Here is a 12,209-nt window from a genome sequence, read left to right as displayed (position 1 = left end):
TCTTGATCCTTGGAGTTGTGATTTCGAGCCCCGTGTTGGGTGTAAAAATCACTTAAACTTTTTTTAAAAAGCCATTTATTTAAGTTGCATAATTTTAAAAATTACAATGTACTATTTAAAAATAGTACAATGTAACTATTCCCTGAAATGACTCTAGTAGCTAATAAGAATTTAGAGGCAACTCTGTATGAGTGTCCTGAAAAACATTTGTTTAGAGATTCCCAAGTTACTGAATATGGTTCATTAAATTAATGTTAAGTAGTTAAATTAATGTTAAGTAGTCTTGCACCTACCATTATTTTGCTTGAATCAGTCATTTTTAAGTAATTCACACTCATAGATGAAATGTCTAAAATGTTGATTATGCATCTTCAGTGGGTCATTGCCAGAGAGAGATTTCAGCAAGCCGCAGATCTGATTGATGCTGAGCAACGCATGAAGAAATCCATGTGGGGTCAGTTCTGGTCTGCGCATCAGAGATTTTTCAAATACTTGTGCATAGCGTCCAAAGTTAAAAGGGTTGTGCAACTAGCTCGAGAAGAAATCAAGAATGGAAAAGTAAGTTGGACACATTGAGAGATTTATTCTTTGGTTATATTTCCTAGTCTTTTGGGTGTTCAGGCTTTTTACTTGTAAAGCCTGTTGTTTCTGAAAGAGAGTTAAAGTATTAACATAGTAAGACTTTAAAATCTATGGGGTTTTTTGTTTTGTTTTGTTTTGTTTTGTTTTTAAGATTTTTATTTATTTGACAGAGAGAGATACAGCGAGAGAGGGAACACAAGCAGGGGGAGTGGGGGAGGAAGAAGCAGGCCCCCTGCTGAGCAGGGAGCCCAATGTGGGGCTTGACCCCAGGACCCTGGGACCATGACCTGAGCTGAAGGCAGACGCTTAACAACTGAGCCACTCAGGCGCCCTTAAAATCTGCTTTTTTTAAAAGAAAATAAAAGCAGTGCCTACTTATGTAGAATTTAGGTAGCTCAAAAAATACATGAAGAAGTAAATCGCTGTAATTTGGCCATCCATAGATGCAGCTAGTGCTGATGTGTGGGTATAGATTGCCATACGGTTTTTTTCTTTTTAGCAATATATATATATATATATATCTATTTAAAGTACAAAGAACTGAGGCAGGGACTTCAGTTGATGTCCACTGCTGTAATCCTATTTCCTAGCTAGGTTTTTTACACATAACATGCCTCAGATATATGTAGAATAAATAAATGAGCACACATGTGCAATAATGAGTCATTCTTGGGGTGCCTGGGTGGCTCTGTCATTAAGCGTCTGCCTTCGGCTCAGGTCATGATCCCGGGGCCCTGGGATCGAGCCCCGCATCGGGCTCCCTGCTCCGCGGGAAGCCTGCTTCTCCCTTTCCCACTACCCCTGCTTGTGTTCCCTCTCTCGCTGTGTCTCTCTCTGTCAAATAAATCTTTAAAAAAAAAAAATGGGTCATTCTTGTTTGAAATCTTTTTTTTTTAAGCTAAATATTTAAAATAGGTCCTAAGAAACCACATGCATAGTTTTATTTATAATTTTATTTTTCTCTCCAGTGTGTTGTAATTGGTCTGCAATCAACAGGAGAAGCTAGAACGTTAGAAGCCTTGGAAGAGGGTGGAGGAGAATTAAATGATTTTGTTTCAACTGCCAAGTAATGTTTTTGGTTTTGAGTTTTTATTTAGATTAGTTTAAGTGTTGGTATTTCCTGGAGGCAAAAGTTTTGATTCATTTCTGATCTTAGTTTTTGCATTCTGTGCATGTTCATCACAATATACCCATTGGAAAACAGTAACATAGAAGTACTCGATTGTTAAGCATTTTGACCATATTGTGCCCAGTATTTGGACTAATGGAAAGGTGTGATTTTTGTCTTGTAGATCTTGGAAATCTGTGAGAGCTTGGATTAGTTTCAGTTTCAGTTTGAGCCTTGTGTGTTTGAAATTACCATTATCCAGAGGAGCAATACGTATAGTTTGCCCCTGAGTTTAGTTATCTGTAGTATAAAAATTGTAGACAATCATGAGAATTTTAAAAAGAAGATATAGGCATTGTTTTCAGTTTATTTGCCTACCCTGCCAATTTTAACTCTAATAGTAAAATTAGCAAAATAATCTTTGCCCCACTATACTATCTCTTGTGTTCAGAGATATATTCACGTGGCTCCTTTTAAGATGGATATAATTCAGAACTTCTAAAGCAAAACATGCATCTACTAATCTGTCTTTTTCTATACTTGTGTGCCTATTACTGCATTGTTTAAAATGATAGGAACTAGTCACATGCGCCTATCAGTGGCTAGTCCAACATTGAGATGTGCTGTGAATATAAAATACAAGACTTAAAAAAAGTAGTGTTTTACATCTCACTGATTGCATATTGAAGTGATACACTGATATATGATACTAGCCTATATCCTGAAATACATCATTAAAAAAACGTTCAGGGCACCTGGGTGGCTCAGTCGGTGAAGCGTTTGCCTTCAGCTCAGGGTGTGATCCCAGGGTCCTGAGATCAAGCCCTGTGTCGGGCTCTCTGTCAAATAAATAAAATCTTTTTTTTTTTTAAGATTTATTTATTTGACAGAGAGAGACACAGTGAGAGAGGGAACACAAGCAGGAGGAGTAGGAGAGGGAGAAGCAGGCTTCCTGCTGAGCAGGGAACCTGATGTGGGGCTCGATCCCAGGATCCTGGGATCATGACCTGAGCCGAAGGCAGACGCTTAATGACTGAGCCACCCAGGCGCCCCAAATAAAATGTTTAAAAAAAAAAAAAAAGTTTCGGGCGCCTGGGTGGCTCAGTTGGTTAAGCGACTACCTTCGGCTCAGGTCATGATCCTGGAGTCCCTGGATCGAGTCCCGCATCGGGCTCCCTGCTCGGCAGGGAGTCTGCTTCTCCCTCTGACCCTCCCCCCTCTCATATGCTTTCTCTCATTCTCTCTCTCTCTCTCAAATAAATAAATAAAATCTTTAAAAAAAAAAAGTTTCAAAAAAAAAATAAATAAAAAAAATAAATAAAAAAGTTTCTCCAGTTTTCTTTCACTTTTTAATGTAATTACTAGAAAATGTAAACGTCACATATTTGGCTGGGCTTGAACTATATTTCAATTCAACAGCCTTTGCCTAGAATATTAAATTTATTTCAGCTGGATTATCAGTATTTTGTAGTATTAAACGGTATATTTATTTTTAAGAAATATGTTTTAAAGAATATATTTTTAAATTTTATTTATTTGAGAGAGAGAACGTGCAAGCACACACGGGGAGAGGGGCAGAGGGAGAGAACCTCAAGCAGACTCCCTGCTGAGCATGGAGCCTGGCAGGGGGCTCGATCCCACAACCCATGAGATCATGACTTGAGCCGAAACCGGGAGTTAGATGCTCAACCGACTGCACTACCCAGGCACCACATAAGAATATATTTAGTAAGACTTTATATATAATTGTTTTGCAGACTGAACCACTAATTGTCACTTTTTCTCTTGTATAAATAGAGGAGTGTTGCAGTCACTTATTGAAAAACACTTCCCTGCTCCAGACCGGAAAAAACTTTATAGTTTGCTAGGAATTGATTTGACAGCTCCAAGTAACAATAGCTCACCAAGAGATAGTCCTTGTAAAGAAAATAAAGTGAAGAAGCGGAAAGGTGGGTTCTTTTCTTTAAATGATGTTGAAAATAGTAAAAATTTGAGCATTTTGAAGCAGCTATATTTTGGGATTGAGCTTGCCTGCCTTTTAAATTGGCATGTGGTTGCATATTCTCACTGTTGCTTACGTAGTTTTAAATGCACAAGTGACAGGTTGGTGCTAGGCACTATGTTAAGCACTGGCCTTCTATTATCTCATTTAACCCATAAGGGATCCATATGAAAATAGGTCTTATTTTTTGTTTTCTAGACAGAGGACACACAGGCACAGAAAGATTAAAAGCTTAAGGAATCTCCCCAGGTTTACACAACTAGTGGGCAATATATGGAAAGCAAAATCTGGGCCTTGCCGTTGCCAAAGCTGCATATGCATATATACGTACGGTGTTTTTAGTCTTCTTTAAAGAGGCATTCGTTATTATTTAGTTCTTAGGGATACACCCAGTGCTTATTAGATGTTTTATCATAGCCAACTTGGATTTGTGTTTAGATGCTCAGTAAGCTGTTCAGCTTTCAGAAGTTAACTTCACAGGCTTTCTTCAAGATGGCGATAACTTCTATGGGAACAACTGTCTGTGATGCTAGGTGTGTTCTAAACACAGTGGCTGACACTTTAACCTTATTTCATCTGTTTTAAGAAGGACAGTTTTTTACATTTTTAATATGCTTGAAAGTGGATTGGTTATTATAATTGACAATATTTTTTTATTGTGGCAAAAAAAGTAATGCTATGTTTTAGAATCAGTGACATCTTAAAATGGTTACATCGTCATGTTTCTCTTTCCTAAATTATGTTCTTTTTACCATTTGTCTCGTTAATAGGTAAACTTTCAATGGTTTGTTCCAGATGTCTTTGTCTTCTTGTTTTCCTTTTTTTTTTCTCTTTTTTTTAGAGAGGGGGAGATTGGAGAGGGGGAGAGAGCATGTACCCATGAGTGGTAGGGAGGGGCAGAGGCAGAGGGAGAGAGAGAATCTTAAGCTGGCTCCATACCCAGCGTGGAGCCCAACTCAGGGCTCTATATCACCACCCTGAGGTCATGACCTGAGCCAAAACCAAGAGTTGAACACTTTACCGACTGAGCCACTCAGGCACCTTCCAGATGTCTTCCCTGAATACTCAATAAAATAATTCAAATCAGCACCTTGTTTGACTTTTTACAAATATAGTTTTATAGATTTGTATAAATATTCCATATATTACTTTTTAAAGTATTTTATTTTTTAAATATTCTATAAACCTGTAATTATTAGGTCTCTGCTCTCAACCTGTTCACAACTGAACTGTGAAAATGCTGGAGATTGTGTCTTGAATTTATTTTAAAATGTGCACTTAAAGGCAGTCTTGAATTTGTATTTAAGTGTCTAATTTCTTCTTAATAATTGAACATATCCTGATTTATGGAAACCTAAAAGGTTAACACTTGTGAAATTTATACACTTAAAATGTTTTTCCTGTGTATTTCTCACTTAAAGAACTCTTGAACTAAATGTAGTTTTCTAGATCTTTAGAAGAGTGTATTTGGACTGACTGTCTTGTTTTGGGTTTGAGGGTAGGTGAAGAAATAACTCGAGAAGCCAAAAAAGCACGAAAAGTAGGTGGCCTTACTGGTAGCAGTTCCGATGACAGTGGAAGTGAATCTGACGCGTCTGATCATGAAGAAAGTGACTATGAGAGCTCTAAAAACATGAGTTCTGGAGATGACGATGATTTCAACCCATTCAGGGATGAGTCTAGTGAGGATGATGAAGATGGTAAGTTTGTCAGTATATTAAATGTTAATGAAAGGATAGTTATTTCTGTGTGTTTGAAATGGGATATTGTATTAAAACCTGTTCTTTCGGGGCACCTGGGTGGCTCAAGTCAGTTAAGCGTCTGCCTTTGGCTCAGGTCATGATCTCAGGGTCCTGGGATCAAGCCCCACATCGGGCTCCCTGCTCCATGGGCAGGGCCTGCTTCTCCCTCCCCCTCCACTTGCCACTCCTCCTGCTTGTGCTCTCTCTCTTTGTGTCAAATAAATAAAATCTTTAAAAATAAATAAATAAAACCTGTTTTTTCCCCGGTGCAGTACAAATCATTGCACAGAATCTAATCTTTGCTTAGTGGAGAACTCCTCCCCGAGCTTGTCTGTCTTTTTGTAGTTTAGCTCATTTGTGTGAGATAGTGGCCTCAGTTTTGTGCAATGATTTATTATTATTATTATTATTAGATTTTTATTTATCCAGAGAGAGAGAGAAGAGTAGGGGGAGGAGCAGAGGGAGAGAGACAGGCAGACTCTGCGCTGGGTGTGGAGCCTGACATGGGGCTCGATTTCACCACCCTGATACCATGACCTGAGCCGAAACCAAGAGTCGGACACTCAGCCGACTCAGTCACCCAGCCACCCAGTCACTTGTGCAGTGATTTTTAACCTCATACTATGGAATTGTACCTTATAGTGTATTGGATATACTGGACCACTGAAGTTGGTGATGATTTATAAGTTACCAGTTAATACAAAAAATTCAAGCGTTGTTTCCTTTGAAGATTGTGCTTCTTTTACAAATGATTTGACACATATCTTTCCTTAACTTTCAGATCCCTGGTTAATCAGAAAAGATCACAAAAAAAGCAAAGATAAAAAAAAAAAGAAAAGTATAGATCCAGATTCTATTCAAAGTGCCTTATTAGCATCAGGTCTTGGATCAAAACGACCTAGTTTTTCATCTACACCAGTAATTTTGCCTGCTCCTAACAGTGCACCAGGTATCTATGGGGAAGCTTGCTTTGTCTGTTGAAATGTACTTTTAAAATGTACTTAAACTTTGTACTGATTTTTAACAAATGTATTTTATCTAGCTAACAGTAACACCAACAGTAACAATAGCCTTATAACAAGTCAGGATGCTGTGGAAAGGGCCCAGCAGATGAAGAAAGACCTACTTGATAAACTAGAGAAATTAGCTGAAGACCTCCCTCCTAATACCTTGGATGAACTTATTGATGAACTTGGTGGCCCTGAGAATGTTGCTGAGGTAAATATGACTTGATCAGGGCTGTGTCTTGGTCCCTTTTTTTGGTTAGAATGAGTGATATTTTGGATATCATCACGTAATTGTCTTAATTTTCTCTTAGATTTTAGAACCTTCGTTCTCTGTCATCCTAGAGTCAGTGAATTCTTGTCCTTAGTATCTGTGTGTTTACTCAACACACTGATCTGTTATTGTACATGTCACACAGCCTCTGTGATCATTGCCACACACCTGCTTTCTCTGCTGGAATTGGAACTTGTCAAAAACCAGAGACTGTGTTGCATTGTTCTCTCCCTGACACGGCAAGCTGCACCGTGCGTGTCGGTTTCACCATCCCCTTCTGTCCCACCAAGTTTCTCTAATGCAGGGGTCCTGTGCTTCTTGTATCTTAATCAGGTACCTTAACTATAAGTGACTCTGTTTGGCTTTGCAGATGACTGGTCGCAAAGGGAGGGTTGTAAGCAATGATGATGGAAGCATATCTTATGAGTCAAGATCTGAACTTGATGTCCCTGTGGAAATACTAAATATCACGGAAAAACAAAGATTTATGGATGGAGATAAGGTATGTTTTTCTGGAATGCTTTTCTTTCTCTCTTTTTTTTTTAAGATTTTAATTATTTGAGAGAGAAAAAACGAACACGAGGGGGGGGGAGGGTCAGAGGGAGAAGCAGACTCTCCACTGAGCAGGGATCCCCATGTGGGACTTGATCCTGGGACTCCAGGATCATGATCTGAGGCAAAGGCAGTCGCTCAACCGACTGAGCCACCCAGGCGCCCTGTGGAATGCTTTTCAATGAAAATACAATATCCGTATATTTAAATGAATATTTAGTAATAATTGCTTATAATCACTGAACATTTTACACATTTTCATTTTTTCACAAATTGAATGTAATAAAGTATTGTGCACAGAATTAGATGTGGCTCTTAATAACTTTGGAGGCTTTTTAAATTTTTAATCAGTATTAAAATATTGTGTTCTCTTAGGACATCTTAGTAGATTCATATCTAATGCTACTCTCCATTGTCAGTCTAATTTTGACTCTAGAAGTATATTTAAGCATACCCAGATTACTAGTGTCCTTTGGTTTTGCTGTTTCTTTTACTGCTATGACATGTCACATCAGGATGATCGTTCCGAATGATGTGTAGATTGGCTTGCATACCTCACCACTGTAGAGACCTTGGTTGCTGCCAGAGGCTTTTTGTATACTGTTCAGTAAATGTCAGTCAATTTTGAGATTCTCAGGCTAGTTCTTCCCCATCTACTTGGAATTGCCATAAGCGTTTGCTGATGAGATTTCTAAAAAATAGGAGTAGCACTTAAACTTAATTCCTTAGTTTAAACGGTAAAATAAAATCTCTACTTAACCACATATTTCTTTATATTTCAGTGAGTTTTTCTGCAACTAAAAAAAGGATAGTTACCACTATCAAAGTTGTCTTTATTCTTTTTTTAAGATTTTTATTGGGGCGCCTGGTTGGCTCAGTCATTAACTGTCTGCCTTCAGCTCAGATCATGATCCCAGGGTCCTGGGATCAAGCCCGCATTGGACTCCCTGCTTAGCGGGAAGCATGCTTCTCCCTCTCACACTCCCCCTGCTTGTGTTCCCTCTCTCTCTGTCAAATAAATAAATAAAATATTTTAAAAAAACAAATATTTTTTTGTATTTGAGAGACCGAGCATGAGCAGGGGGCAGGGGCAGAGGGAGAAGGACAGACTCCCCACAGGCTTGGTGCTCAATCCCAGGACCCTGAGATCATGACCTGAGCCGTAGTCAGACCCTTAACCAACTGAGCCACCCAGGAGCCCCCAAAGTTGTCTTTTATAAATATATTTAGTAGCTTGTGTTACATATTTTTTTTTAAGATTTATTTATTTACTTTAGAGAATGAGAGTGCGTGCGTGAGAACTGGGGAGGAGGGAGAGGGAGAGAGAATCTCCAGCAGACTTCCCACTGAGCATGGAGCCCAACACTGGGCTTGCTCTCATGACCCAGAGATCATGACCTGAGTCAATATCAAGAGTTTGGATGCTTAACTGACTGAGCCACCCAGGTGCCCCTCATGTTGCATATTTTAAAGACTAAGTAGAGGTATTATCAGTTGTGTTACATACTTTGTTTCATGAATTTATGCCCGGGTGCATTACAGTTGTATTAGTTGGAATTAGTTTTAGCTGTTAAGTGACAGGAAATTAAAAATAGTATTGACTTAAAGGAGGTAGAAGATAATTTCTTCCATGTACAAGTTTGAGTAGGTAAACCAGTGCTCTTATGGCTCTTTGAAGATAATGCTACTTCTGTCTTATTCCTTTAACATGTGAGGCTCCATTTTCAAGTTACCTATTTCAGATTCAGTCATTATACCTCTATATTTCATGTAGCAGAGAAGAGGAAAGAAGAGAAGGACATGTCCTTGACTTTTAAGGACATTTCTTAAATGTTCATACCATCTACACCCTACTGGAGTATGCCCACAATTAGCTGCAGGGGAAAGTGAGAAATGTAGTCTTGATTCTTAGCAGCCATGTACCTGGCCTAAATTGGGGGGGGGGGCTATAATTTAAGAAGAAGGGGAGAATAGGTATTGGGCCACTAGTACTCTAAGAACTTTATTTAGGGTACTTGCCTACTTGTCTTTGTGCAGAGGTGATCATTTTCCCCCTTATATTTGATACAGAATATTGCTATTATCTCAGAAGCTGCCAGCTCGGGTATTTCATTACAAGCAGATCGGAGAGCTAAAAATCAAAGGCGAAGAGTTCATATGACTTTGGAATTACCCTGGAGTGCTGATAGAGCAATTCAGCAATTTGGTAAGTTCCTACATTGAATTTCACGTAATAGATAGCTAGGAATCACTGGGGAAATGTGTACACATCAAAACCTATGGCGTAGATTTTGGAGCTGTTTGTGTATTACATATAAAACTATAGAATACATGAATACATTTCTTACCTGTTTTAAGAAATGTAAAAGATCTTTGTTGGATTTCTTGGGGTTTCTGGCATTATATCTCAGAACAGGGTTCCTCGGGAGTATCTTTGTTATCGATCTTCAGGATGCATGTGGTCTTGGTCAGAGCACCTGCCACCTCATGTCCTCGGTAGCTTTACTGAGGGCATATTGCTCTTCCCTTGCCTTACATGTTCATGTCCCTGTGACCTGATAATTTAAAAGAATAATTTTGGGGCTCCTGGGCAGCTCAGTCAGTTTAGCATCCGACTCTTGATTTTGGCTCAGGTCATGATCTCTGGGTCACGGGATTGAGCCCTGTGTCGGCCTCTGTGCTCAGCAGGGAGTCTAGTTGAGATTCTTTTCCTCTGCCTGTCTTCCCCCTCCCCAGACCGTGTGTGCATTCTCTCTCTCTCTAAAATAAAATTTAAAAAAAAAAATTTTTTTTTTTTGAAGAATCCAGAGCAGCTGTGCTTCAGCACCATTGTGGTTAACCCAAGTGGGGCAGAAGTAATAATACGTTTATCATTGAACAGTTATGTGGCAGTTCCTGTTCTTTTGTAAGGAGGAGAATTGTTCTGAATATGGATGTTGTTCAAGTCCGTTTTTTTTATTTTGTACCTTTGGGGGAGTTACAGTAATTGTTCTTTATTTTTTTAAGATTTTACCTATCTATTTGGGGTGCCTGGGTGGCTCAGTTGGTTAAGCAACTGCCTTCGGCTCAGGTCATGATCCTGGAGTCCCCGGATCGAGTCCCGCATCGGGCTCCCTGCTCGGCAGGGAGTCTGCTTCTCCCTCTGACCCTCTTCCCTCTCGTGCTCTCTGTCTCTCATTCTCTCTCAAATAAATAAGTAAAATCTTTAAAAAAAAAAAAAAGATTTTACGTATTTATTTGACACAGAGCGAGCATGAGTGGGGAGGAGGGGGGATAGGGAGGGGCAGGCCTCCCCACTGAGCAGGGAGCCTGATGCGGGACTCGATCCTAGGACCCTGGGATCATGACCTGAGCCAAAGGCAGGCGGGTAACCGACTGAGCCACCCAGGCGTCCAGTAATTGTTACATTCTTTAATTTTTCCTCTTAACAGGTTTCTGAATACCATCTTAGTGTTAAGATGCTAGGAATAGATCTCAGAATACTCTGTATCTGGTAAACAGTATTTTTAATGTCTTTACAGGACGAACTCATAGATCAAACCAAGTTACTGCTCCCGAGTATGTGTTTCTGATTTCTGAATTGGCAGGGGAACAAAGATTTGCTTCTATTGTTGCTAAAAGACTTGAGAGCTTGGTAAGTTCTTGGGTTGTGTAGTTGTGTGTAAAAGATGGTGAATACAACCTGTCTTCTTTGCTTTGATTGGAAATTTTATGTCTTGTTAGGGAGCGCTTACACATGGTGACAGAAGAGCAACAGAATCTAGAGATCTGAGCAGGTTCAATTTTGATAATAAGGTATGTTCAGCTTTCAGTATCTCTCGTATTTTTTGGTAAGTGTGTGGTGTCTGTGGTGAACAAAGAGAGAAAGTGGTTACTGTTTAAAACTTAAAACTGCCTCTTCTTAAGGTTTCACTGTAAAATGATAGCGTCCTATAAGATTTTCACATATCCGATCTTTGGTGGTCAACTCTGCAGTATAATCCTATTTTCATTCCTGTTAGAAAATAGGAATATAATAAATACTTGTGAATGAATCAAGTGTGAATTTCCAGAAATGAAATTATTTACTGGACATCTGTTGTGTGCATAGGTGTGAACTAGGCACTAGGCTGTATAGTATATAATATATATATAAAAAGATAATTGAGTCCTGCTATTTTTGAATCTTTGGTACCATAATAGTGTTTATAGTGTTCAGTTGGTCATGTGATTGAAATGTATCCAAATGCTGACTAGTTAAATTTTTTTGGTTTTTTTTTATTGCAGTATGGAAGAAATGCTTTAGAAATTGTCATGAAATCCATTGTCAACCTAGATTCTCCTATGGTATCACCACCTCCAGACTACCCTGGAGAATTCTTTAAAGGTAACTTTTAAAAATAATCACAGAGGGCACCTGGGTGGCTCAGTCGTTAAGCATCTGCCTTCGGCTCAGGTCATGATCCCAGGGTCCTGGGATCGAGTCCCGCATCGGGCTCCCTGCTCGGCAGGAAGCCTGCTTCTCCCTCTCCCACTCCCCCTGCTTGTGTTCCTGCTCTCACTCTTTCTCTCTCTGTCAAATAAATAAATAAAATCTTTAAAAAAATAAAAAAATAAAAAAAATAAAAATAACCACAGAAGAGGAAAATGAGTACAAAGTAGGCACTAAAACCTTTTTTTTTTTAAATTAACATATAATGTATTACTTGTTTCAGGGGTACAGGTCTGTGATTCATCAGTCTTACACAATTCACAGCGCTCTCACCATAGCACATACCCTCCCCATTGTCCATCAGCCAGCTACCCCATCCCTCCCACCCCCCACCACTCCAGCAACCCTCAGTTTGTTTCCTGAGATTGAGTCTCTTATGGTTTGTCTCCCTCTCTGGTTTCGTCTTGTTTCATTTTTCCCTCCCTTCCCCTGTGATCCTCTTGTCTTGTTTCTCAAATTCCACCTATCAGTGAG

The 12,209-nt window shown here is 39.3% G+C and overlaps 1 protein-coding gene across 3 annotated transcripts in view; it reads left to right on the top strand.

The window, feature by feature from the left end:
• The window catches only part of SBNO1 (strawberry notch homolog 1), a 57,201-nt gene that overhangs the window by 26,818 nt on the left and 18,174 nt on the right, over window positions 1–12,209 (top strand). For all 3 annotated transcript variants that reach the window (XM_081802370.1, XM_081802371.1, XM_081802369.1), the window contains exons 14-24: window positions 376–558; window positions 1,551–1,648; window positions 3,488–3,639; window positions 5,195–5,392; window positions 6,216–6,383; window positions 6,477–6,652; window positions 7,083–7,214; window positions 9,335–9,470; window positions 10,786–10,898; window positions 10,988–11,059; window positions 11,531–11,630. In XM_081802370.1, the coding sequence (XP_081658496.1) occupies window positions 376–558; window positions 1,551–1,648; window positions 3,488–3,639; window positions 5,195–5,392; window positions 6,216–6,383; window positions 6,477–6,652; window positions 7,083–7,214; window positions 9,335–9,470; window positions 10,786–10,898; window positions 10,988–11,059; window positions 11,531–11,630 (1,528 nt within the window). The remainder of the gene's footprint in view (window positions 1–375; window positions 559–1,550; window positions 1,649–3,487; window positions 3,640–5,194; window positions 5,393–6,215; window positions 6,384–6,476; window positions 6,653–7,082; window positions 7,215–9,334; window positions 9,471–10,785; window positions 10,899–10,987; window positions 11,060–11,530; window positions 11,631–12,209) is intronic.

The sequence above is a fragment of the Leptonychotes weddellii genome, chromosome 13 (genome assembly GCF_054177405.1).
Source record: "Leptonychotes weddellii isolate Sample4059 chromosome 13, ASM5417740v2, whole genome shotgun sequence".
NCBI lineage: Eukaryota > Metazoa > Chordata > Mammalia > Carnivora > Phocidae > Leptonychotes > Leptonychotes weddellii.
Note: the sequence above shows the minus strand (reverse complement) of the source record. Positions and strands in the feature narration are given on the sequence as shown.